This window comes from Leptonychotes weddellii, chromosome 8 (genome assembly GCF_054177405.1).
Source record: "Leptonychotes weddellii isolate Sample4059 chromosome 8, ASM5417740v2, whole genome shotgun sequence".
Lineage (NCBI taxonomy): Eukaryota > Metazoa > Chordata > Mammalia > Carnivora > Phocidae > Leptonychotes > Leptonychotes weddellii.
Genome location: NC_138376.1, coordinates 89,160,412 through 89,187,755, shown reverse-complemented (window position 1 = coordinate 89,187,755; position 27,344 = coordinate 89,160,412). Strand labels below are relative to the sequence as shown.

Sequence of the window (27,344 nt, the reverse complement as noted above, 5' to 3'; positions counted from 1 at the left end):
ACCAAGAGCGGCACACAGAGCACATATAAAAAGCTGTTTAACCTTAAAACACAAACATGTGACACTCACAACATGAACCGTGAACTTAACGGAGTAGGTTGAAAACAAATAATAAGTTGGTAGTGAACAGTCTGTTGGTCCTGCAATCAGCCAGGTGCTTACTAGGCTGACCCATTAAGAGTGGAGAGCAGAGAGCCAATAAATAGGAAAGCAGGTGTCACCAATTCCCCAAACAAGTCATCATTCTGACATTACAAACTGGGGAAAACCAATGTGAACTTGGAGTTCCTGCTTTTAGCTTGTGAATGGTCTCCACTGATACACAGCTTTGAGTTCCTCCGAGTGCTGCAGGTTCTCAAAGCAACATCCACCCAGCTAAGAAGGGCAGTCCAGGCTGTAATCACACATTTCTAGGCTGTTCCGACGTACTCATTCATTTGTTCAACAACTCGTTAGTGAGTGTCTACCATGTGGCTAGGCACTGCATAAGATACTGGGCATAATCAAGTAAAAATATGGACATAATCTCTGTCCTTAGAGAGCCTTAAAATATAATGGAAGAGATGCACTGTAAACAAATAAATAATCAACAAAGATGCACTGTAAACAAATAAATAATCAGCAACAGATACTAATAAATGCCTGTGAAGAAAATGAATACATTCTCTAAGGGAGTGACGTTTAAGCCAAAATCAAATACAAGAAGGTTGAAAATCCTCTAGTGTCAATATCTGCAAAGTAGAAGAATGTCTTTATACTTTTTCAACTTTGAGCCCAACACGGCAAACTGGGTAAGAAGGACCAGGCTTCTCGCCAATGTAAGCATCCGTTGTGTGCAGAATGTTTCTTCGGGAATGTGGGGATATGGTGGCACAGTTTGTAAACTCCTGAAAAAAAATTTTTTTATAAATTAAGTAGTATTTATTTATCGTAGAAAAAGGAGAGCCAAGTGGTTGACCTGCACTATGTCTAAACACCTCAAAAAACTGATTGAAAATTAAGACATTCATTCAATCAACAAACTGTATCAACAGCACTTGAAGTAGTGATATGGCAGATTGGTTTTTCCTTTGAATTTACAATTTAGTTTGATATTAAAAATGGCTTTCGAGTACATGCAGCTTGTTATGCAAAAGACTAAAACCTTTTAGTTTTTTAATAACACCACTAAAAATAAAATAGAGTTTGCAGTATGAGAGAGTCAATTAACACATAAGAGAAGATTGAGGCAATGACTGGATACTGAGGTAGGTCTGTCAGGATTTTGATTTCTTTGCCTATTTTACCACAGGTGATGAGATGGGCAAAAGAAGTACTTTTGTAAGTGGAACAGTAATAGCAGAAGGGAAAAAATAAAATGCTGCCTTACCATTCCATGTGAGACTATACAATGTAGATCTAAATGGTAACCTAAAATATTCAAGTTCTTCCCTTCAGCAAGAGGGGAAAAACACAAACACACACACACACACACACACACACACACACCTTCAAGTCACAATAAAACATTTTAATAACAGTATCTTTTATATGATTTGTGGAAAAAATACAATGAAAATAGCTCTGAAAACTGAACACCTGGCCTGTTCTGTGGGAACATTATAATCAAACACTAGAGACTGCCTTTCCTGCTTAGCTTCACCAGGAAATAAATACCCTTCACTTCATTTTGTGGTAAGTAGGGGAAGTAAGTGCGGGGTTTTTAGGGTAGTGATCTAGTTGTGTTCTCCTCTGCGATGGGTGAGAAGTGACTTGTGGATCATAACGGCTCACATAATCTTTTGACTGGTGGTATTAAATGGTGATGTGTATCAAGCAAATGATGAAGCTGTTGGTGGAAGACCAGTGAGGATGGTTCGAGTTACAAATGGGTAGCAACAAACGCTGGATCATTATCTCAGAAAACATTCCTGGGTTTCCTGGGAAGCAAGGTTTAAATCGAATAGACAGTGTTTTTAATTTTCCTGGGGGTAACAGATCAATTTGATGATCTGATAAAAGCACCAAATGCTCTCCCCAGAATAATCCACATATGCATGTTCACTCAAAATTTTTACACAATTTTAAGGGATTCATAGACTACCATGAACTCCATCCATAGACCTCCAGGGATGCCCTAAGTAGGATAATATCTCTTACGTTTCATATTAAAGGAAGTCAGAGACCTAATGTTAAAACTATATATGAAATGAAAAAAAAAAAAACGCTAGGAGAGAAATTTTGATTATAGACAGCCATACAGCAGAGAAGATGATGTAGGATGGAACAGAAGTGTTGCAGTGATAAGTTACAACTCAATGTGGAATAGCACAGTGAGGAAATACAAGACAAGGTGGGTAAATACAGGGGAACAGGGGAACTGATAGGGGAAAGATTGTTAAGAGGACCAAAATTTGACTGTTATTTTATAACCTTGCTAAGAACCATCTCTGATCTTATTGATCTATTTGAAATCCAACTAAATGAGATAAATTTCTTAGCTATGCAGTCAATGGGGTTCACTGGGGACTTAGGCCTTTGCCGTAATTTTACCCTTCGCTGAAGTTTTACTGAACTCTGTGATTTACAGAACAATGGTATTCATCTAGCACTCCCTGCTGTTTATGCAATATGAATTGATATTTTGATTTTTGCAAGTGAATGATAATAATAATAGACTATAAAAATGCTGATCATATCTAGTATGTACTCTAGCTCAGATTAGCTTACTGAGGCTCATCTGCTGTGAGCTCATTGATGACTTGTTAAAAAGATCAAACTGAGCAATACACTTGTAATGCTGCTAAATGCATCACAAAACTGTATTTTTTCAGAAAGACAATAAATTATGAGATGTACAAAGACCTATCAAACCCTATCTCAGCCCTACAAAAAGTGTCCATCTAGTTGAAGAGATAATAGTTAAGCACACAAAAAATGAGGAAACAGTAAGAAAAGTAAGTAAACATGAAAGACATTAGCACACTAGATGCCAGTTGAAAGCGCCTGATCATTGGATTCCTGGCTCAGCCCTGAGCGTTGTGTTCCTAAGGCTGCGATCTCCTGTTACAACTCATTGATAAGGGATTCTTGTGAAAGAGAAGCACACAAGGAACATAAAAAAACCACTCAAATTTCATGTTGATCAAATAAAATGTCGTTTTGGTATTGTGCTTTGAATACCTGCTTGTTGTAGCTAAATATATTCTTGTTAGTGCAGCCCTGAAAAAATAAATAAATAACTACCGGCGATGGACGACATGGACTAATGGATCAGAACTCTTAAACTCTGTTTGTCTTCCCCCCAGGCTGTAGATACTGGCATCTACCTGCATAACATTGGGTGGGCTTCTTTCCTTTCAGGGTGAGCACACTGAGCTGTTCTGTCGGGCTGGCTCTGTGTGCGGTCACTGCCTGGCTAGTGTGGCCCAGAAGTCCCCCCACGAACCCCTGCCATGCTGGACCTCCCTGCAATTCCTCTTGCAGATAACCGAAATCCACTGTTTAAATTGATTCCTTTAATTTTGAAGATGGTTCTGTTTTTAAGATCTCATTGCAGATGCAAATAGCACTGTGGTGTCATTTTTAGTATGAAATGTAATGAAGCATGAAAGAGGGCTGTGGAGTTGGGGTGGACGGGTGGAAAGCTGTGGTAGCAGGAGAGAAAGCTCACGTGCTAAGAGATGACAGGTGTCAAACTTACTGACTAGAAGTTTCTTAGAGTGCTGATGCCATACTGTGAGCCTCAGGTCCCAGAGGGCCATTTCCAGCTTGACCCAGTCTTCACAGCAGCCTTTTAGCTTTGGGGGTGGGGCTGGGGGTCAGTCCATCATCAGTGCTACAGACAAATGCTGACAGGACAGAGCATCCCTACTCACTGAGTATATGTCCCTACTGTACTTGTCCAAGCAGGGCAATGGTGTCTCTGTGAGAATATGTGGGTGGTGCGATCACTTCCACACTATTCCCTTTAAATAATATTAACCAGATAGCGCTTCACATCAAGATAGTAACAAAGAAACACAGAACCTGAGATCAAAAGGAGGAAAGAACTACTGCCATCAGTAATTCATCTCTCAAACTTTCTTCAAGAGCTTTTATCCTTCAGAAACTGTTGTTTAAAAAAGATCTTTTGGAATAGTAATAGTTATTGCTGTCATGACATGTCAAACATAAGCAAGTGTTTGTATTTTTTTTTAAAAGATATATTTATTTATTTATTTATTTACTTGACGAGAGAGAGAGAGAGAGAGAACACAAGTAGGTGGAGAAGCAGGCAGAGGGAGAAGCAGACTCTCCGCTGAGCAGGGAGCCTGGTGTGGGGCTCCATCCCAGGACTCCAGGATCATGACCTGAGCTGAAGGCAGACGCTTAACTGACTGAGCCACCCAGGCGTCCCTGCAAGTGTTTTTAAATAGCAGAAAATATGGAATAACTTTAGATTCAAAATTATGGCTAAAAGTGCTTTCCCTAGTCCAAAATTACACCTTGAAAATGACAGAAACCACAACAGTGAAGAGAATATGTCCAGTGGAATTCTGAAGTAATAAATAGACTCTGTATCTTCCTTCAAGCCTAACTCAAAAATGATTTACCTTCCAGGGAGACAATAACCAACCAGTGGTACTATTACAAGCATCATCACTACTACGAGGCATGCATTTATGGTGTTTGAGAAAGAGCTCTGGGCAATGCCAACTGCAGAAAGCACTCCAAATTTAAGAATTAATAACTTTCAGCTTGGTTTTGGGAAGGGGAAGGTGGGAGCTGCTATGTTCCGAATGTTTTGTGTCTTCCCGAAATTTACATAATGAAATGGAACCCCAAAGGTTGTGGTATTGGGAGGTGGGGATTTGGGGATGTGATTACATCATGAGGGCAGAGCCCTCCTGACTGGGATTAATGCCCTTATAAAAGCAGCTTCGAGAAAGCTCCCTGGCCTCTTCTACCACGTGAGATTTATAGCAGGATCTCACCAGATATTGAACCTGACAGTGCCATGATCTTGGACTTCCCAGCCTCAAGAACTGTGAGATAAATGTGCGTTGATTATAGGCCACCCAGTTTACGGTATTTTTGTTATAGTTGGTCCTAATGGGCTAAGACAGGAGGTAATTATTGAATGCCTGCTAGAATACAGGAGCTTTACAGATCAATTCAGCTCAAGTCTCAAAATGTACCTATGAGAAAGAATAGCCTACCTATTTTATAAATTAGAAAATGATTGTTCAGAGAAGCGTAGTAACTCATTCATGGTCATATGCTAAGTGGTGGGCAGAGCCAACCAGTCTGTCAGATTCCAAAGTTTGAGCTCTTTCTGCCACATAACACTGCATTTTACAGGACAAGGGCTTGCAAAACCCTTTTTTCCCACCTTTAGAAGGCTCCTTTATAGAAACAGATTTTCCAACTTTGATTATATTTATTAAAAATAAGAAAATGTGATTTGTCTTTAATTTTTATCAGATAACAAAGTCCCTAAATATTGTTAACATTGCAACCTAAGAGAAATCATTGGTCCAACTTTGTCACTGATTTTTCAAATTAATGTCAGGTTTGAGCAATACGGTCACAGGAGGGTCATACCTGCAGAATCACTCTGAGTTATTTAATACCTATTATATAGTTTTGCTGGACAATGATCTGAACTTACTATGTTTTATTATATTTTTGCCAAAATCATGTTTGAATTTGTAACTACAGCAGACCTTGCAGGTTATCTGAGCAAAAAAAAAAAAACTACATTGATAAAAACAAATACATCCATTGCACACATATATATACACAAATGAATAATAAGGTTAAGAGGGGCAAAATGCAATTACTATACATTTGAAGAGACTTCAAACCCATGTATATTAAACTTTCTGAACAACTGAAGTTAACTGGTTTGGATCCTAAGAGAAATCCTGCCAATGGTAAAACGTAGGACTTAAGGAACGTTGGAACTGTGTGAAGAGCTGTGACCTCTCCACTTTTCGGCTGGTGTAACTCCACATGTCAATGGAACCTAAGGCTAATCTGGATGATGGAAAACACTGTAATAGCCATTGTATTCTTTTATCTTCCAAAATTCCTCTAAACATGTCTGCGACCCATCAACAACCTGGCTGTATGGGGTTTGGAACTGCCGGCCCATGATATATTCCTTCTTAATCCAATGTCTGGAAAAGATTGATTTTAAAAAGGAAAGTAAAAAAATTTTAACTTTTTCTTAATGGTTCCTAAGTCACTGAGGAGTATCTATCCCTGAAATCCATTAAATCACATTAGTTCAGATTCCTAAGCATTTAAGAACATGTAGACTAAAATTCATTCCAAATTTATAAAAATAAAATCCACAGAATGTGGCAATGTCGACAATCTGTGACAGACCTTTCTTGTTCAAAACCAAACACTATCAGGTAAGTTTTGTCCCAATTTTAACTTTGCCCATTATCACCAAAACTACTTATTTCTAACACATGTATACTGAAAGTGATAAATACTTACACTTAACTGAATTTCTTTTTTTTTTTAAATGGAGCCTTACTGGAAAAATAAAAGCAGAATGCTATTTTTCTAAACAGTTTATAAATGACACTGAAGCTTTTGGGCCTTGAATACAAGGAAATTTCCAAATACTTTGGAAATGCAAAACTGTTCATTGTTGAAGTGGGAAGCCTTTCCCAAACTGCTCCCTCTTGAAGATTGTATATTCTACTTCAAAAGAAATGGCAACATGACCCAAAGCCCTGGGCATATCAGTGAAGTAAAAGAGTACTATCCCAGCGAGGACCTGTGTTTCTAATTCTATGACTTTTTTCCCAGCATGACTGCTAGTGTCCATCTCCAACAATGGAATGTTAGAGTCTGATATGTTCTTATTGGTGAAGAATTGTTTTGACTATCATCAAGCACCTGAAAACTGAATGTTTCCAGCCTTTGACACTGCCCTATATCTTACATGGTGTTTACAGGTGAAATAGAAACCATGTTGTTGGCACTCTGTGAGCTTAGTGATTCCTAAGAACTCACATGAACAGAACAAATGAGATCGAAGCATGGCACTATTGATCATACCGATGATCTGCTTTGGGAGTACTCTTGCTACTTCCCAGCCTTGCCAGACCCCTGATGACTTTGTGGCTGCCACTTCTCCAGGACATATCATGATCGGAGGTTTATTTGCCATTCATGAAAAAATGCTGTCCTCAGAAGACTATCCCAGACGACCAGAAATCCAGAAGTGTGTTGGGTGAGTAGAGTCTCAAAGAACACATTTATACTATGAGACTAAGGCATGTAAGCATTCACTTGTATTAACATCTAAATTATTTTAATAAAATTTAAACTCATATATTTTTAAGTTGCATATAGTTAGTCTTGCAATCCTTCCTTAAAAGAGAAATATATCAGCCCTGTATGTATAATCAACCGCTAAGTGCAGAGGCAGTGAATGCTTTCCCTTAATATTTGTATTTAGATTTTGCCTAAAAACAAACAAACCCTGAAGTCACGTGAGAAAATCAATTAGGAGACACTGTAGCCTGTCCACAACAAACATACACAGCACATTTCTATTTATATTATATATGTATATGTATTTATTATATATTAATATTAATGTATATGAATTTATATTACATTATCTATTTATACTATGTATTGTTCATGTTTATATCCCCCACAACATGCATTTTGTTTTAAATATGTATTATTTAGTGTTTTGTTTAAAATGGGCTACATTTAAAATTTCTCTCTACACCAGCATTTTTGTCAATGCTGCATTCATTTCATTCTTGAAATTATCAAATTCTTTCATGATAAATTAAGGCCTTACTTCAACTTAATGTGTTCCTTCTTCTTTGATGAACACTTTCCACTGAAACTTTGACTGTAGAAAAGACACGGCACAGTGTACTATGGAAAAGTAAAGCTGGGCAGAGGATGTTACGAATGGATTTTCTTTAAGGAGAGCAGGATATTTGAATTCTAATTTCAGTCTGGGAATAAACTACAAAACATTTTGTAGACTTAGGCAAATCACTTAAACTTGTTGAGTTACAGTTTCCGATTTTCTCTTTTGTAAAATAAGGGCCCGGATGACTTGGGGACACAGGCAGCATCGGCTTCTGTTGCTATGGCAAATGTGATCACCATGCTTCCTTCCCCTCAGAAATCCTGCTTTCTATCTTGATGATTTTGTATGTAAATTTAACCTTCTCTTTCCCCCTCGCTTTTTTCTTTCTTTATCAAAAAGTATTGACCAACTCCTCTAAGAATGCTGTCAGATAAAATGTGATTCCACATCACACTAACATTCCTTCCTGTCATTCACCCTAGAAGTTGGGAGCTTTGAGCTACTGTCTTCTTAAATGTTGGTTATCAGGAATACCAGCAAATGCCTCAAGATAAATAATGAAGATTTTCAGAGCACTAAATTGGTACCCAGAGAATGACTGCAGATTTGAGGCCCACAATTATAGGCCAACAGTTAAGGATGGAAAATATGAAAAAATCATTGATCTAATAAGCAAATTTATTCTGAAAAAAAAAATTACTGACTTGAACATCCTTTCACCTTATTGACACTCCTTAAGAGAAACAGTATTCATTCAGCATCAAACAACTATTTATTAAGTGCCTACATTAACTAGGCCCTATTCTAGGCACTGGGATACAGAAGTGAATACACCAAAGAGGTTTAGACTCTCATGGAGCTAACATGGGGGGACCCTGAAAATATACATTTTAATTGTTATACAATGCATTATTTTTATTATGATTCATTACATTTACTTTTCTTTCTTTCTTTAAATTAAAAACTTAACGCTGATTTGCCAAACTTCACTTTTAGATAGTCTCCAATGGCAAATAATATTATTAAAATACTTTATCATAATTCAGTGAACTAAAAGGACACTTAAAAATATCAAAACCCTGAACAATAATATTCTCCTCTATGAATGGATAAAGAAGATGTGGTGTGGTGGAACATTATTCAGCCATAAAAAAGAATGAAATCTTGCCATTTGCAACAACATGGATGAGTCTAGGCAGTATAATGCTAAGTGAAATAACTCAGAGAAAGACAAATACCATACGGTTTCACCCATTTAGGAAACAAAATGAACAAAGGAAAAATAAAGAGAAAACCAAAAAGCAGACTCTTCACTATAGAGAACAAACTGATGGCTAACAGAGGGAAGGTGGGCAGGGGGATAGCTGAAATAGGTGAAGAGGATCAAGAGTATACTTATATTGAGCACTGAGTAATATATGGAATTTTTGAATCACTATATTGTACACCAGAAAGTAATAAAACACTGCATGTTAACTGTACTGGAATTTAAAATAATAATAATATTCTCCTTTATTCATTTAAAAAACATTTGAATCTTTACTATATGTATTAGGTACTGTTTGCAACCTTTTGTATACGGTGGTGGATGACATAAACTTAACAGTAAATCAGTAAACAAACAACTCAGTGCCCTGAAGTAATCACAAATCAAGAAGTCAACTGGGAAAACCCACCGAAAGAGGAAATAGCTATGTTTCATAACTAAAATAGTGCGCTTTATCTAGGAGAAAGCTACTGAGCTTATACCCACAGCCTGTTTTATATGTGATTCTTAAGAGTCTTATTAATCTGGTTTCCAACCACAATAGTTTAGAAGCCAAAAAAAAAAAAAAAAAAGCCAGGCTAGTGAGTCTAAGGAGTAGATATAAAATGGACAGCAATAAAATGGCGACACCTAACTATAAGACACATCTTCATACTGCAGAATACTAAACTGAGTATTCAAATGATCCCAAAATTAGTCAAGAAAAAGTTAAATCCTGTTCCACAGACTCTATTTAAGAAACTATATACCCTTTAGAAAGGTTTCCATCAAGAACTATTTTTAAATAAATGGAGTTTAGTGAAGTTTACCCTTTAAGAGGTAAGCTTTAGTGATCCAGAAATTGTCCATTGTAAGGCAGAGGTGTGAATAAAATGAGTCACCATCATGTCTATAGAAGAGTTATGTTCTGATTTTCTAAAACCAACCAACCAACCTTGTTTCCCAACAGCTTTGAGATATCAATTTTCCTTCAAGCTCTTGCCATGATTCACAGCATTGAGATGATCAACAATTCCCCACTACTATCTGGAGTCACACTGGGGTATGAGATCTATGACACCTGTACCGAAGCCACAGTGGCAATGGCCGCAACTCTGAGGTTTCTGTCTAAGCTCAGCTGCTCCAGAGAAACCATGGAGTTTAAGTGTGACCATTCCAGCTACATGCCAAGAGTTAAGGCTGTCATAGGCGCTGGCTACTCAGAAATAACGATGGCTGTCTCCAGGATGCTGAATTTACAGCTCATGCCACAGGTGGGTTTTGTCTTACTGCCAACGTTGGTTTTGAGCATATTCTTCATTATGAGAGGATCAGGGTAACCTGGGAAACTAGTTATGGAGTTGCTCTTACTTTAACCTTTCTTTCTCTTCAGTCAAAGAGGGCATGGTGCCTATTCTGGATAGTATAGTGGACAGAGCACTAAGGGAAGATAGTCTCCCTCAATCCATCAGATCGAGTTTCTGAATGTTCTCAGCAGGATTCAGATAAGACCAAAATCTCTGATTGCCTCAACTGCCTTGTTTCTGAAATAACATCAGTTGGGTGCTATGAAGAAAACTGAAGAGAGACTGAGCGGTAAGGGGACATGCAGGTCAAGGAACACTTCTTGAAACTCAAATGAGAAGGGACAGCCAAGGGAAGATGGGGAAGAGAGGACAGCATCTACGCTGAGAAAACAGTAAGTACAAAGTTCAAATGCTGAAGAATAACAAAAGGTCAATATAGCTAGATCAGGTGTATAGAAAAGAGTGCGGTAAGAAGTCCATTTGCAGAGATAAGCAAGGGCTGGTCATTCAGCATCTCTGAGACTCTGAGAGTTCCATTATATAGCCTAGTGAAGTTGATTTAAAAAAAGTTTATATCCAAAATGACAAAACAAAAGAATTACTCCCCCAAATAGCTCAGAGATAAGGCTTTGGCTCAAATTTTCTAGACTCTCTATAATGCTGGTTAGGTGATAAGTAAGAAAAGTAGACTATATATATATTTTTTTAAAGATTTTATTTATTTATTTGAGAGAGAGAATGAGATAGAGAGAGAGAGCATGAGACGGGGGAGGGTCAGAGGGAGAAGCAGACTCCCTGCCGAGCAGGGAGCCCGATGCGGGACTCGATCCTGGGACTCCAGGATCATGACCTGAGCCGAAGGCAGTCGCTTAACCAACTGAGCCAGCCAGGCGCCCCAAAAGTAGACTATTTTTAACAATGATTATGTCATGTAAAAATGTCATTTCCATGACTGACAACACTAGACAACACAAAAGGAAAGGGGACTCTCTGCAGGGGACACTGATTTTACTGAAGCCCAGGTGTCAAATGTAGATGAGCCCAGCAATGCCAAGTATAAAATGTAGGTCTGCATAGCAATGTCAGGAAACTAAGATTTAGGCACATGTCCACCGTGTGCCAATATCCATTTAAATTTTTTCCTTGAATCTTCATAAGAATCTTATTATTTCACAGGTAAAGAAATACTAGCTTTACCAAATTTATTGAAGTCAGGATTCTGACAGTTTGTCTGACTCCAAAGCCTACTGTCTTTCCACCATACCAGGTGGCTGCTATAAATAGTGGAAAAAACAATCACTGAGCAAGTGACACAGTGTGGAAGGTAATAATTCCCCCTAGAATAAAATTCCCAGAGCTGTAAATCAAGCAAAGCTTTGCACATATTAGGTAGGTCTCCCAAAATGCTGATGCTTGTTTAAGTACATCAGGAGTCACAAAACTATAGCATGTAGATCAAATGTGGCTCTCAAGCTCTTGAGCTGTCAAGTAAGAATGGTCTTTACATTTTTTAAAAGGTTGTAACAAAAAATACTATATATATAAATGTATATCTGTATACATATATATATGTATATATGACAGAGACCATATGTGACCAACAAAGCTTAAAATATTTTATATCTGGTCCTTTATAGAAAAAGTGCGCTGACCCCTAGACTAGATGACTATTTGGCTGGATGATTTATTTTACCTAGAATAAAAAATCATCAAAGTTGTCAATTAGACAAAATGTTGAATACACCAGGTGTTCCAAAATGCATTTTGCTTATTTGACCAGCTGCATTTTTCCTGTATTTATCTCTAAGTATTTAAATAATATTCACTATTGGCCTTGGCCTGAGATATAAGATAGATGTAACTGGATACAGAAATGTAGCTGGAGACAGAAGATAGAGCCTGAACCTTTAGAGAGCTTGTACGGTACACAATATGAAATGATTGAAGAACAATGACTCTAAATAGTCACCATTTAAATGTCACGATTTAAGCTATTTATAAGTAGAAGCTATTTATAAAGTAGAAGTTCATTGAAGGGGAAGAATGTAAAGGACCAGAGAATTTAGGAAAAGATTACAGAAAGTCACCGAAATGAAAGAGAGTATGAACAGCCACCTGGAGTTCCTCAACACCATAACTAAAAGAGTCTATCAATTTCCAGGTGAGTTATGAATCAACCGCAGAAATCCTAAGTGACAAAATTCGCTTTCCTTCATTTTTACGGACTGTGCCCAGTGACTTCTATCAAACTAAAGCAATGGCCCACCTGATTCAGAAATCTGGATGGAACTGGATTGGCATCATAGCCACAGATGATGACTACGGACGACTGGCCCTCAACACTTTTGCAGTTCAGATTACAGCAAATAATGTGTGCATAGCTTTCAAAGAAGTTCTCCCAGCCTCCCTCTCAGATAATACCATCGAGATCAGGATCAATGAGACACTTGAGAAAATCATAGCAGAAGCCCAAGTTAATGTCATTGTGGTATTTCTGAGGCAATTCCATGTTTTCAATCTCTTCAGTAAGGCTATAGAAAGGAATATAAATAAGATCTGGATTGCTAGTGATAATTGGTCAACGGCCACCAAGATTACCACCATTCCCAACATTAAAAGGATTGGCAAGGTTGTGGGGTTCACCTTTACAAGAGGGAATATGTCTTCTTTCCATTCCTTTCTTCAAAATCTGCATATATTTCCCAGTGAGAATAATAAGCTCTTACATGAATATGCCATGCTCTTGTCAGCCTGTGCATATGTCAAGGACAGTGGTTTGAGTCAATGCATTTCCAACCATTCTCAGGGGACTTTGGCCTACAAGGCTAACGAGGATATAGAAAGGAACTTCTCCCTGAGAAATGATTTCCTGTGGGATTACACCGAGCCGGGACTTGTTCACAGTATCCAGCTTGCGGTGCTTGCCCTTGGTTATGCCATTCGGGATCTCTGCCAAGCTCGAGACTGTCAGAACCCCAACGCCTTTCAACCATGGGAGGTACTAACTCACACATCCAAGAAAATTCCCCTACAGTCATTTTTTTCCTTGAGTTGATTTGCAAATATTTATATTAACTGCTCTTAATCGTATTCCTTTTGTAAGTAGATACCTTCAGTGAATAACCTGCATTTCTATCATTAGCTCTTTGTTCTTGAGAATAATAGAGTTGCTATTTTGCCTTCACTACTACTACACTGACCCACTAAAGTGGTGTTCTTTCATTTTCCAAGAAGATCCAGTTGATAGAAGTATTTTCCGTGAGTTTATGAATTTGTATCTGATCTTATAGTTTTTCAATACTTCATATGAATTATTTCTTTTAGTGTTCTTGACAAACACAAGACCGGGCATGTTTAATGGTCCTTTTTATTATCACTAAATATTATCAATGAGGAAACTAAAGCTAGAAAGTGCTAGAAATATGACTCTAGTCTGGGTCTTCTGCCTCTATGCCCTTTGTTTTTTGTGGTGTCTCTGGTAGTTTATAGTCTTCAAAGCCTTCAGCTACAACTCTTAGGACAGTCTCCCTAGGACTCCAGTCTTCCTCAAATGAACGTTGTGAGACCAATCATAATAATTCCTATGATATCTCAGGTTGAAATGAGCCACAAATTGCGGGTAAAGAAGTCTTTGCTTTGCTTTGATTAATTTGTAGAAACTCAAATTCAAGCTTAATGTGACCCTTTTTCGTAAAAATTTTACACTGTGCTTTTTAAATGCCGATAAACAAGACATTTAAAAGCAAATTGTTGCTTTATGATGATAAATTTTACTCATTAAAACAGATTTCTCAATAGTGTGTACTCAAAGACAAACTTGTCTGTCTTGATGCAGAATTATGTTCCAAAAATGTATTTATTATAAATGTGTAAAGGAAAAAGAAGGTGAAAGGAAATAAGACTCAATTCTTACCATATACATGAGTATCCAGGACAGGTTATGTCTACTTTTGTCATTTTTACTTTAAACACAAACACAAGCTCCAAGGTCTGAGGTCATCAGCTTACATTTGGGTGGATCATGTAACAGTCATAGGGTGTTTCAAATTGCTCATTTTAAAGCTAGTTCTGTAAATGCAAAGCAGAAAACCTAATGAAGATGGAAGACTAGAGATGAAGATTTTTTTTAAGTTAAAACTATCTTTTTAAAATATATACACTTACGTCTAGCTATTTTAAGATGTCTGTTTGAAAACACACTCTTTGTAATGTAAAATTTTAATGAGGGATTGGTAAAAACTATAAATTAAGTGAACCACAATAATGAAACCACTACACAAAATTTTAGGAATGAGAGGTTGAGAAGGAGTAATAGAGAGAAATTAGACATTCCTGGAGACAGATAGGATAAAGGGAAGGAGACATAAGGAGGCTCATAAGGAAAGAAAAATACAAATAGAGCTATTTATCCACTAAAGATCTGGGAAAGTATTTTAAATCAGGAGTAAATCTCAAACATTCTGAGGAAAAGACTTGAGAAAGTATAATCTAAGCAGAGTCTCCTAAAATGTTTTATTTAAACAGTAGGAGCCTGGGGTTGTTCTTTATTCCCCTGGGAGCCTGGTTATCTAGAAACAAATGAAAACAGATTGGAAAGGAGGAATATGTGAGTGGTTTGCTCCTTTGATCACAATGTGAGTAAACCACATCTGTGCCAGATTCAGTGGGACAAATAATGCAGACAATTGTCTTTTTATGAAGAAATCTCCATACACTTTAAATTTAAAAGATCAGCAACATTTAGGGTCACTAATCAAAGATACATTCCTAAAGATTATTTTGACCCCTGGTAAAATTCACTCATATTTAAATATTACTTTCTAAATAATTTTACATTCAAATAACTTCAAGGGAGTTTTTCCCAATATTTGGGGATCGCTCTTACTTTGGCGCCACATTTGATGACATCTGTGAGCAGTATTCAGGAATGGCGCAATCAGAATTGTTTTACTTCAACAGACTTTTAATGTTACTCAGATGTGCATGAGGATACCCCCTCCTTGTGACTGGTGATTTGGGGGTTTTTGTTTCCTTTACTTATGATGAGGTAGAAAGTAGTAAGTGATGTATATGGGATGACAGAATGTCTAATAGTCAACTTTCTAATTCATACTTTGATTTAGCAAATATTTATTGGATGTCTCAATGTTCCAGGCATTGTGTTGAGTGTTGGAAATATTCTGGAAAACAAGACAATTCTCTTCCTAAAGGAGTCATCTCTCTACTGGTGTATACAATCAAACAATTAAGGAGCTGATTACAATGCAGAATGATGCATTACTATGTTTCATAGAGACACAAAACGGCAGAGAAGCACATAACTGAGGCAACCAATCCAGTATTAACAATTCAGAGAATATTCTCCAAAGATCATGACATCTCTGGAGAATACGATGGATGGGTAGGAGTTAGCCAGGACAGAAATACTCCGAGAAGGGAGAGAAAACATGGCATCTTCAGAGATAAGAAAACAGTGCCAAAGAATCGGAGTTTTTTGTGGAAGCTACAGGTAAAAGAAAGTAGAGAGATTAGTGAAGGATCCATCATTAGGGCCCAACCAATCACAGCATCTCAAATTTTGATGTGCAGTTGAATTGCCCGGGAATCTTACTATCATGCATATGCTAATTCAGCCGGAGTTGGGGGGATACCTGAAAGTCTGCCCTTCTAACACTCTCTCAGGTGATGCTGATACTATGAGTACAGGGACATCCTTTCAGTAGAAAGTCTGCAAACTCTGTTTAAGGGTTTGGACTTGATAGAGCAAAGGGGAGGCAATTAAAGGTATGTTTTTTTAAAGATTTTTTATTTTATTTTATTTTATTGAGAGAGACAGAGAGAGAGCATGAGAGAGAGGAGGGTCAGAGGGAGAAGCAGACCCCCCGCTGAGCAGGGAGCCCGATGCGGGACTCGATCCCAGGACTCCAGGATCATGACCTGAGCCGAAGGCAGTCGCTTAACCAACTGAGCCACCCAGGGGCCCCGCAATTAAAGGTATTTTTAGACAGGAAAGTCTCGTGATCTGCTTTCCACTGCAGAAATAGCATTTCCACTGTGGTGTGCACTGACTAGAAGGACACAAGACTAGAGGCAGAGGGACCAATTTGGTAATCCAGGCATAAAATAAGGATGGCTTATACTCCAGGTACAAGTACTACAAGTACTGTGTGTGACAATGAGCATGGAGACATGCATACATGGATGGTTAAGAGGAAGGATGAGGAGGATCTGGAGATAGATTGGGTGTAAAGGGCGACAGACAAAGAGAAGCAAAGATGTTGCAAGTGACTCCACATTTGGACAATTGGTACCGTTTGTTGAGATGGAAACAGAGAAAAGTAGAGGTCTGGTGGGTATGAAGCTTTCTGTTTTGGAGATGTTGAATTCGAAGAGCTTCTGAGACATTCAAGTGTAGCAGTGGCGGTCAGATACTAGTCCAGAAGTCAGAAGAGACATGGGCTGAGAAGATAGTGATTTTTCAGTGATAAGGAGACTAATAACTCATAATTTTTTAAAAGATTTTATTTATTCATTCATTTGAGAGAGAGTGAGTGAGAGAGAGCATGAGCAGGAGGGAGGGGCAGAGGAAGAGGGAGTCCAACCCGGGGCTCAATCCCAGGACCCCAGGATCATGACCTGAGCCAAAGGCGGAAGCTTAACTGACTGAGCCCCCCGGGCACCCCAAGAGCTAATAATTTTTATGGGCTACTATAGTAGGCATTGACATGTATCCCCTCTAATCTCCATAATATTCTAGTAGGTCCACAGGTTCACGCTCCTTACACTCCGTCCTAAAGAGGTGGCAAGAGGAAATGTTACTGGTGACCAAGACTTGCAGCCGTTTAGAGATGGAGGGGACCTCCACAATTAGGGTCTGGCCCACAGTCACCCACACACGTAGCAGTGAGACTGTCCCAGCCTTAGTCCAGGGTGCTTTCCACTACAGCATAGAAAACTTCCTGAAAGGAAAAGACATGGGTTGGGCACCAGACAGAGAAACAAGGCCATGTCCTCTGGGCCTCGAATTTACTCACCAGCACAGTTTCATTAGGGAGATGTTGTGGACATCCGAGAAGTCAGGGGAAAAGGAAAACAACATTAACCACAACAGCTTCAGCGGTGTGGCCTCCTGGCCTTGCGTTCTCAAAAAACAGGTCATTGCCCTCCACAGGGTGAATGCTATAATCATGGAAAGGCAAATCCCACTGTTTAAGATTTATGGTGTTAATTCACAGTGACTTTCAGAGTCTCCATGAAAAAAATAAATAAACAATTGACATGGGGCGCCTGGGTGGCTCAGTTGGTTAAGCGACTGCCTTCAGCTCAGGTCATGATCCTGGAGTCCTGGGATCGAGTCCCGCATCGGGCTCCCTGCTCGGCGGGGAGTCTGCTTCTCCCTCTGACCCTCCCCCTTTCATGCTCTCTCTCTCTCTCTCATTCTCGCTCTCAAATAAATAAATAAAATTAAAAAAAAAAAAAACAATTGACAGAAAAAGCCTTCGATAACTTCATAACCAGAGCACCGATGTTCAAAACTTACCTTAACCCGGAGCAAATGTTCTGTCTTACTTATCAGGTCAGGAGGGCACTGTTTTGTTTGCCTCTACCGTCTCTCCTGTGAGGACAAGCATACAGTTATGCTAGTTTATGTACATCATACAGTGTTATCACTATTTACAGAACGGGTATGTGTCAGGACTTTACCCTGGAAAACCTAATTAAGTGCAGGTAAAGCCAGGTGGAAATTATAGTTCCAAACTCGAGAGTTGAAGAGGATCTGCTCCCTAAAGAAGTGAGTTTTCTGGGGCTCATGTGTGTGAACTGCTGAAGGAAGGAAGAGAAGAAAATATTGCAGCACACAGGTAGAGGTGGAAACATTGATGGTAGGTCCTTCCTTCCTTTTTTTAATTTTTGTTCCCATCATATTTTTTCTTCCAGGCAATTGCTGGAAAAAGCTTTTGTGTGTTAATTCCACCCTGTTAGATCTGATATCCTGCTTCTTTAAAGTAATACTAATCAATTTAACATTCATTAAAAGAACTAAGAAATCTGTGGGGACACATAATAAAATCAATATACATTGCTTAGAGATTTTACCGAAGTGACATTTGGTCACTGACTTGATATCATAACTAATATATTTACCTTAAAATATAACTGGATTTTCTATGTTCTAATGACAAAATTGAAGGAAAGAAACATTCATAAAAGATCAACTGTGAAGGAATAGAATAATTCTATTCAAATAGAGTAAATGTCTGCCCCATTCCACAGATTTTGTGCACAACACAAGCCTCATAGACTTAGAGGAGTAGGCCCAGCGTGTTTGAGAGGGTATTTACTTAGCTGTCATTATATATCAGGTTAATGGTGGGGCAGGGTGTTCCTCTTTCCCAGTCCAGTATTCTTCCTCTGCAGCACAAACTCAATACAGCTGCCCTATTTGTCAGTAAAATATTTCCTGTCCTATCTGCACTGCATACAAGTTCTTACTGTACAAACTGGGTAACAAGACAAGTAATTTTTCACTGCATTTCTTTCCTCTCAAGCTAAAAAATAATCATTTTATGAATTACATTGGAAATAGAATTTAGAGGTCACTTTACTAGACACTCAATCACTGCAACAGATTTGAAAACCATTGGAGATAATAAGATCCATACCTCCCACCAAATGGAGTAATAAAATATGGATTTAGAGGGCAGGCACCAGCAGTATCTTCCACCCACCAGCTCATCTTCTCTGGTGGGGAGACACCCCGAGAACAGGGTGCTGTTTTCACTGGACTGTCTCCCACATTTGCACCTCTGTCCCCATCGTCCTCATTGTGGGGGTGGTGAGCATAATAACCACTGGCTCAGATTACCCACTCAGGCTTGGCCAAGGATCCAACTGTAGCTAGAAGGAAAGAATGAATTCTATAGCTCCAGAAGACACACTGATGACTGCTTTTGAGTCAGAAGGAAAAAATAAGAAGATATTGAATTAATATATTGTTAGATGCAATGAAAAGACCTGAAAGTCAAAATGTGTGTTCCCAGATAAGGCCCTTCACCCCTTGGCTGGTGGTGCTCATCTAAGAAAAGAGGAAGATGATCCTTGCTCAATGTGTTTCACTGAGTTGTTAGGGGATAGAAGGATATCACACTTCTGAGTATTAGCAAGTAATATATGAATGTCAGGTGGCATCATTAATTGATAGACTCAAAGTATTTTTATTTATTTGTACAGTATCCCTATTAGTTAATTAACAGTATTGATAGATATTAATCAAACCTTTACTAATCTGTGCCCAATACCGGGCTAAACTCTTTATATGTTTAATTACATTTAATCCTTACAATAGCCCTATAAGGTAGGTTTCATTTACTTCATTTTACAGATGGGGAAGCTGAGGCTTAGAAAGAACTGTAAGTGTCAAGACCACATCACTAATGAGATATAGAACCAGGATTAAAGCCCAGGCAACTGTCCCATAGGACCTATCTTGAAATTCTATAACGTGGAAAAAGAAGATGCTCAGATCCCAGTTTGATAATCTAGAGGAGCTGCCCGCTGTAAACATTAGCTTGATTCCTCAAATTTACAGAGCAAGGCTCTGGCAGAAATAAGGCTAGAATTCTCAAATTGTTGCCAGGTAGATAAGAACCTTCTCAACTAGTTACCACACTCATTGATCCGGAATGTCTTTTTTCTACCTCTTAGGTGATATTCCTTAGAAGGCAGTGTCATAAGCGGGATACAGATACATATTTCTATTAGTGTTTGTTTCTATTTTTATATTTTATAGTTACTTGATGTACTAAAAAATGTGACATTCACTGATGAAGGGAATTCATTTCATTTTGATGCCCACGGGGATATGAATACTGGATATGACATTGTGCTCTGGAAGGAGATCAATGGCCACATGACTATCACCAAGATGGCACAATATGATCTGAAGAATGATGTCTTTATCATCACGGACCAAGAAACAAAAAATGAGTTCAGAAATCTTAAGGTAATTTTGTGGTAGCCTGCTTTATAGCATTCAAATCAAATGAGTACCTCAGTTGCAAAAGTGCCACCAAAACCTCCAATGACCCTGCCTGTTTACTGTCCCAAACTTCCCTCCTCAAATTCTCTGGTCAGCTTGTGCCTCCCTCCCTTGTACAAGCTCTCTTCATCATCCTCATTTGACCAAAGCATTATCCTGGTTAAATTCAACTCTCTGCCTATTCAATATGGCCCCCATATAGCTGAACTTGGCAAAACAAAAACAAAAATAAAAACACCTTGTTGACTATTTTCACTCTAAATTCATGATCTCTAACCTCCAGTGGGCCCTTAATGCTGCTGGACAATCAGACTATTACCCTAGTCCATTGACTCACCCACCTTCCTAGATAGCTATTCCATGATTTTTCTTCTCTCCTCTGACTCCAACACACCTTCCCCATCTCCACTTTCAGTTGACCTTGCTTCCTATGTCACTAACAAAACTGAAACAATCCGAAGAGAATGGCAGTGTCACCCTGTCGCCACATCCGCCTTCCTTCCGGCACTGTGGGTGGAATGTGTTCCCGGCCAAGGTCAGCTCCTCCCTTGACCTCTGGATCCCAACCACTTTCCACCTATTCGATGATACTGCTCGGCGATTCTCCACGCTCTCCCACGTCCTCAAGAATTTTCTTTTCTCCACTATCTACATGATGACATAAATATGCTGTTATTCCTTTCATCTTCAAAAAAAAGGAAAGAAACTCCATTGATCCCCCATTTCTCCTTCTATATACTGCCCAATGCTTTATTTCTCTTTATAGCAAAAGTCCTTGAAAAATTTAAATACATTCAATGGCCCGAATTTCTCTCCTCCCATAATTCTCTTGAATTCTCTTTAATTCTTTCTATCCAGTTCACCAATGTTAATAAATCCAAACATCATCTTACTTCACTTACTGGTTAATTGTTCTCTCTGTAAGATGCCTTCTTTCTCTGTTTCCACAACACCATGCTCCCTTAATTTTCTGCCTCTGTCTCTGGCCACTCCTTCTCAGTCTCTTTTGCTGCTTCCTCATCATTCCAGCTGCCTATAAATATTGGCATACCCAGAGCTCAGAACTGCTCCTCTCCTGTGTCTGCACTTTTCCTTAGTGATCTCATCTGGGCTCGTGGATTTAAATAATGTCATTCATCATATAGAAGGCAGATGACTCCCAGCTTCTTATCTTCTAAATTTCAACCCAAATAAATATACGACTGTGTAATTGACATCTCCACCTGGGTGTCCAATAGTCCTCTTGACTGAGTACCTCCAAACCTAAGCTCCCAAACCTACCTTCATTTCAGTAAATGGCAATTTCCTTTTAGCGGCTCACGGAAAAACCTGGTGGAATCCTTGTCACACTTCCTATCCAACCTAAGTTCCACTTTCAAACCCATAGTCCAAAACATCAGATAATCCTAAATCTTTTGATATCCCAAAGTTATTAATACCAGACTTTAGAATGTCTTTGCTGTCTCTTGGGGGTGGGGAGAGAAAGAAGGTCTCCCTTTTATCCCCTAATGACGTCCTGCCTGCTGCAAACCCAGATCAGGATGTAACCGTGTCGAGAAGAAGAAAGCCACTGCTTGTGGACACAGGGCTACCAAATCTTGGCTACTTTTCTCTCTCAGCCATATCATTTTCATCTCCCAGAGAAAAGACAAGTTAGCTTAGTCCTTGGATTATGTTCCTGGCTCAGGAACAGCTATTAAGAGAATCTAGACAAACCCTCATTTACCCATTTTGCTTTTGTTTCCGGAAGGTAAGGGTGAGGTAATAAAAGATTTATTTCACAAGATATGCCACGAGATAGGGACTATGAATGGAAAAAAGGCACAGCTGATGTGCAAAGAATTATTAGTTAAATTGGAAAGGCCTTCATAAAAATAAGATGCTACATATGATTCACATTGTGACATGCACAATTATAACCTAAATTCTCAGGATTTTTAAAATATTATTTATATATCTAGGGTTGCCTTTTTCACTAATACTTCAATGGTTCTAAATTCAAAATTTCCACTGGTTTTCTAAAAGATTTTATTTATTTGTTTGTTTATTTATTTATTTATTTAAAGAGAGAGTGTGTGTGTGTGTGAGAGTGGGAGGAGGTGCAGACGGACAGGGAGAGAGAGAATCTCAAGCAGACCCCCACTGGGCGAGGAGCCTGATGCGGGTCTTGATCTCACGACCCTGAGATGATGACCTGAGCCAAAATCAAGAGTCGGATGGACGTTCAACCGGCTGAGCCACCCAGGTGTCCCTCTACTGTTTTGTTTTTGAAGACTAGACTGGACAGAGTCCTTGGACAGCATGATTAATAACCTTCTTCTAAAGAATATAAAAGCCCAATAAGTTACTATTTTCTTGTATAGTTGAACTCTTTATACAACACAAGATTGGAAATTTCCAAGCCATTGTCTTCTTCTTTTGTTCCATCATTACACATCTGTCCCTCTACTAGGGATTTTCTGAAAGTTAATTTCCCTTATTTGCTTACAGAAGTTATTAATGCAACAAAAACTACTTCTTCCTAAGGCAGTTTCACTGTCTGAAATATTTTCTGTTTTTTAAACTTGTTCACATTCCTCCAGATGACAAAACAATTCTGTTTGCTATTTTTTTTAAAGAGACTAAAATACTATTTAGTAAATGTATCTTTAAATTAAGTCAAGGTTGGAGCACCTGGGTGGCTCAGTCAGTTAAGCGTCTGCCTTCAGTTCAGGTCATGATCCCGGGGTCCTGGGCTCGAGTCTCGCATCAGGCTCCTTGCTCAGCGAGGAGTCTGCTTCTCCCTCTCTACCCCTCCTCCCTGCTCGTCCTCTCTCTCTCTAATAAATAAATAAAATCTTTTAAGAATTAATTAATTAATTAATTAAGTCAAGGTTACTTAAGATAAATCTTTTAAAAATCTATTTGAGATTTCTTTCACTTTGCAGCAAATTCAATCTAAATGCTCCAAGGAATGCAGTCCTGGACAAATGAAGAAAACTACAAGAAGCCAGCATATCTGCTGCTATGAATGTGTGAACTGTCCTGAAAATCACTACAGTAACCAGACAGGTAATTATAGTCACTACAGCATGTACAGTGACACACCTGAACCATTTCTCCTAGGCTGATTTTTTTTACATGAGTCCTATTTTGTTTTATTTTTTTTTCATTAAAAAAAGCAGCATTTCATCCTGCTAGATTAAATTCCAGTGAAATTTCATTTGATCTTGGAATTTGCTCTATTATATCAGCAGATGTATAACCAATACATAATAGAGACATAAAAGTAACTTTACTTCCAAGGGAAGTTGTCACCCCCTCAACTGGACTTCCTCTCTCACATCTCTCAAAGCCATGTGAATTCTGTCAATTTTTGTCCACGTATCCCCCACATAGACATGCCTGCCTTGTAACTGGGGCACAGTAACTATAAACAAATAAATGCTGAGTTAGCTAAACAGAGCATGATAGAAACCCAGAGGTGTGTATACCCTGGAGATCTCATTATTCCTACCAAGAAGCAATGGTAAAGCCTAAAAAGAACCTTCTGTGAAAGGAAGGGATGAACCGTTGACATAGATGAGATGCTACTGATTGTTTGACAAACCTATCTTTAACAATTTTACAAGATCAGAGCAAAATATACAAATTAAAGAACAAGAATAAGGTCAGCAGCCTTCAGGGTCTTAAAAGGAGTTATCAGCACTTTCCCTGGAGTTAAGCCTACTTTAAAAGCATCGTGTTCCCTTGTTTACTGTTGCATCCCTCTTCATCTGTAACAGCTGAGAACCTGAGAACTGGAACAATTCTCAAATGCTTACTCTTTTTTCTCACTGGCTCCAAGGGGAATGTATCGCAATGTTAATATTCCAATAGTCATGTTCTGTCATTATCTCACAAAAATGCCACTTGTCCCAACCTGAGATGGGCTCTGCTGTGTAAATAATTAGGTATTGGGGGTTGGATTTTCCAGGTAATATGGTGTCTAGCAGCTGTCTGCCTAGTGGGATAAATAAAAACGAGAGAGTATGTGGCGTTTATTTCCCATAAAGATGTACACGAGTTTTCAAAATATAATTTGGGGTTGTCTTTGGATAACCAGGGAAAGAACAAGTGTAGAAGACTGCCTTTCCTTTGGAGGAAAAGCAAGGATTTAGGGTGATCTAAGAGGACATTCTCTCCTATTGTTCTCCATGTCTCCAGGGCACAGCTCTTGTACAGAGACAAGGCATTAAATGTTCACCAAACAGGTGAAGAAGAGAGCACATGCTAGCAGTGGCAGTTAGGGGAGGACGGAGAAGAACGGGTATTTGTAGGGAAACAGGGCTTAGAAGGAGGAAGAGGCTGGAGAGGTAATGAAGTGTATAGACAGACACACAACCTGACTTTGAGGTTAAGGAAGAAGAGAACGCGGGCCCCGTATAAAATTGAATGGGCACTGTGGAGTGTTCTCAGATGGATGTCCAGAGAGGGGCTTCTGGCAAGAGATGGGACCCCATCTTTAGGGGGCAAGACTGGAGAGCAAATGCAATCACACTCCCAGAGACTCCGCTCTGATATCAGCTCTTCATGCGGCCCTGCCATCAGAATCAGCAGAAATCACTTCCAAGCTTATCACCGCCTGTGTGAGACTCAATTTTACTGATCCCCTAGACAAAAAAAATTAACTTTAATTCTTCATTCACTGTCACTGGTTACAATCTTGCTTTATCTCATTTTTAGGGAGCTTTTAGGGTGACCCAGCCATATTTTCTCTGCTTTTAAAAGAGCTGCTTCCTTATTTACAATAGCAGTTCTCACTACATTGAGTGTCTACGGTGTGTAACGCTCCATGCAAAGCATTTTATATTTATTCTGTCACTGAATGCAGAACCCCAGTGAGGCAGAGTCTTTTTTAAATTTTTTTAAAGATTTGGAAATAGACTCAGAAAGTTCAATTTACTTATTCAAGATTATGGGAGTCATAAGTGATAAAGAAAGGGACTTGAGAGGCATCCAATTCCAAAGCCCTTCTTCTTAATAGAGTTTGAATAGCAAGTTTCTAAGAGGCTAGTATCTATCCTGAATACATTGATTTCCTAAAGACGCACAGCCCAGCTGGCTTTTTCTTTTCTTTTTCTTCCCCTCTTTTTCTTCCCTCGCCCTCACACTTTCTCTCTTGACTTCTTTTGGGTTCTGTGCATGCTTTATTTCAGTAAGTAACCAATCCGACAATGATCTCTATCCCTTTTGTCCTCGGGACTATAACTAAGGAGTCTCATTTGTAGCATCATTGTGGACAATCACCTGTTTTAACTGTTTGCAATGTAACTGAATCTCCTGTCTTTTAGATATGGATCACTGCCTTTTATGCAACAACGAAACTCACTGGGCCCCTGTAAGGAGCACAAGGTGCTTTGAAAAGGAAGTGGAGTATCTCAACTGGAATGACTCCTTGGCTATACTGCTCCTGGCCCTCTCCCTACTAGGAATCCTGTTTGTTCTGGCCATTGGCATAATATTTACAAGAAACCTGAACACACCCGTTGTGAAATCATCCGGGGGATTGCTGGTCTGCTATGTGATCCTTCTCTGTCATTTCCTCAACTTCGCCAGCACTGGCTTCTTCATTGGAGAACCACAAGACTTCACATGTAAAACCCGGCAGACATTATTTGGTGTGAGCTTCACTCTCTGCATCTCCTGCATTTTGATGAAGTCCCTGAAAATTCTGCTAGCCTTCAGCTTCGATCCCAAGTTGCAGAACTTCCTGAAATGCCTCTATAAACCCATCCTCATCATCTTCACTTGCACAGGTATCCAGGTTGTCATTTGCACCATCTGGCTGATCTTTGCAGCACCTGCTGTGGAAGAGAACATCTCCTTGCCCAGAGTCATCATCCTGGAATGCGAGGAGGGATCTGTCCTTGCATTTGGCACCATGCTGGGCTATATTGCCATCCTGGCCTTCATTTGCTTCATATTTGCCTTCAAAGGCAGGAAATTACCTGAGCATTACAATGAAGCCAAATTCATAACATTTGGCATGCTCATTTATTTCATAGCTTGGATCACATTCATCCCTGTCTATGCAACCACATTTGGTAAATATTTGCCAGCTGTGGAGATTATTGTTATTTTAATATCTAACTATGGGATCCTGTGTTGCACATTCTTTCCCAAATGCTATGTTATTCTTTGTAAGCAAGAGACTAACACAAAATCTGCCTTTCTCAAGATGATTTACAGTTACTCTTCCCACGCTGCGAGCAGCCTTGCCATAAGTCATGTTTCACTGGACTCCACTAACAGCAGCATCACAATGACCGATCTCAGCTCTGGCGGCAGGTCTGCAGCCTGGCAGGAAGGCAAGGATCTTCAGGCACAAGCATTTGCACACATATGCAGAGAAAATGCTACACGTGTATCTAAAATTTTGCCTCGAAAAAGAATTTCAAGTATATGAAAGCATCCTTAAGAGATGGCATGTCCTACAATAAAATGTGTCTAGGATCTTTGTATTTAAAATGTGCATTTATTTTCCAACAAATATATTCTATGTGTTTCTTCACTGCCACCATGTTCACCAATGCTCCCTCTGTCCAACCACCTGTTTAACAGAGAAAATAGAGCCCTCGCCCTGAAACCGCCTTCATTCCTCCATCTGCCTCCATCTTCACCCCGTTCCTCTTAGGCACATTTCTATTCAAAAGTAGCCCAGAATACATCATCCCCATTATGTCCTCTGTCTCCTCTTCTCAAACCTCTTCATATGGGTTCTCCTTCTCTCCTAAAGCATCTTTATCTTCCCACTTCCCCTGCTTGGTTCAGTTGAACAAGCATTTGAACAGTTACCATGTGCCGGGTGATAGGCTAAATACGAAGGTACAAGAAGGATCAAGGCATCCTTTCTTACCTCAAGGAGTTCAAAATCCTTGACAGTTACATACTGACATCTTCATTTCAGTG

The 27,344-nt window shown here is 39.1% G+C and overlaps 1 protein-coding gene across 3 annotated transcripts; it reads left to right on the top strand.

Moving 5' to 3' along the window:
- The first annotated feature begins 7,022 nt into the window (after positions 1–7,022).
- On the top strand, positions 7,023–26,841 carry GPRC6A (G protein-coupled receptor class C group 6 member A). 3 transcript variants are annotated; one of them, XM_006734553.2, is made up of 6 exons: positions 7,023–7,216; positions 10,039–10,342; positions 12,537–12,848; positions 20,166–20,378; positions 23,342–23,465; positions 25,727–26,841. In XM_006734553.2, the coding sequence occupies exons 1-6, from the start codon at positions 7,023–7,025 to the stop codon at positions 26,839–26,841; spliced, it is 2,262 nt and encodes a 753-aa protein (XP_006734616.2). The 3 variants fall into 3 exon arrangements, with proteins under 3 accessions (XP_006734616.2, XP_006734614.2, XP_006734615.2); XM_006734551.2 differs by having other exon boundaries at positions 12,537–13,373; XM_006734552.2 differs by lacking the exon at positions 20,166–20,378 and having other exon boundaries at positions 12,537–13,373.
- The last annotated feature ends 503 nt before the right edge of the window (positions 26,842–27,344 follow it).

Coding starts and splice junctions, on each gene's coding strand:
- GPRC6A (XM_006734551.2), top strand. CDS start 7,023: ATGGCACTATTGATCATACCGATGATCTGCTTTGGGAGTACTCTTGCT. Junction 7,217..10,038: donor GAAATCCAGAAGTGTGTTGG/GTGAGTAGAGTC, acceptor GTTTCCCAACAG/CTTTGAGATATCAATTTTCC. Junction 10,343..12,536: donor ATTTACAGCTCATGCCACAG/GTGGGTTTTGTC, acceptor ATCAATTTCCAG/GTGAGTTATGAATCAACCGC.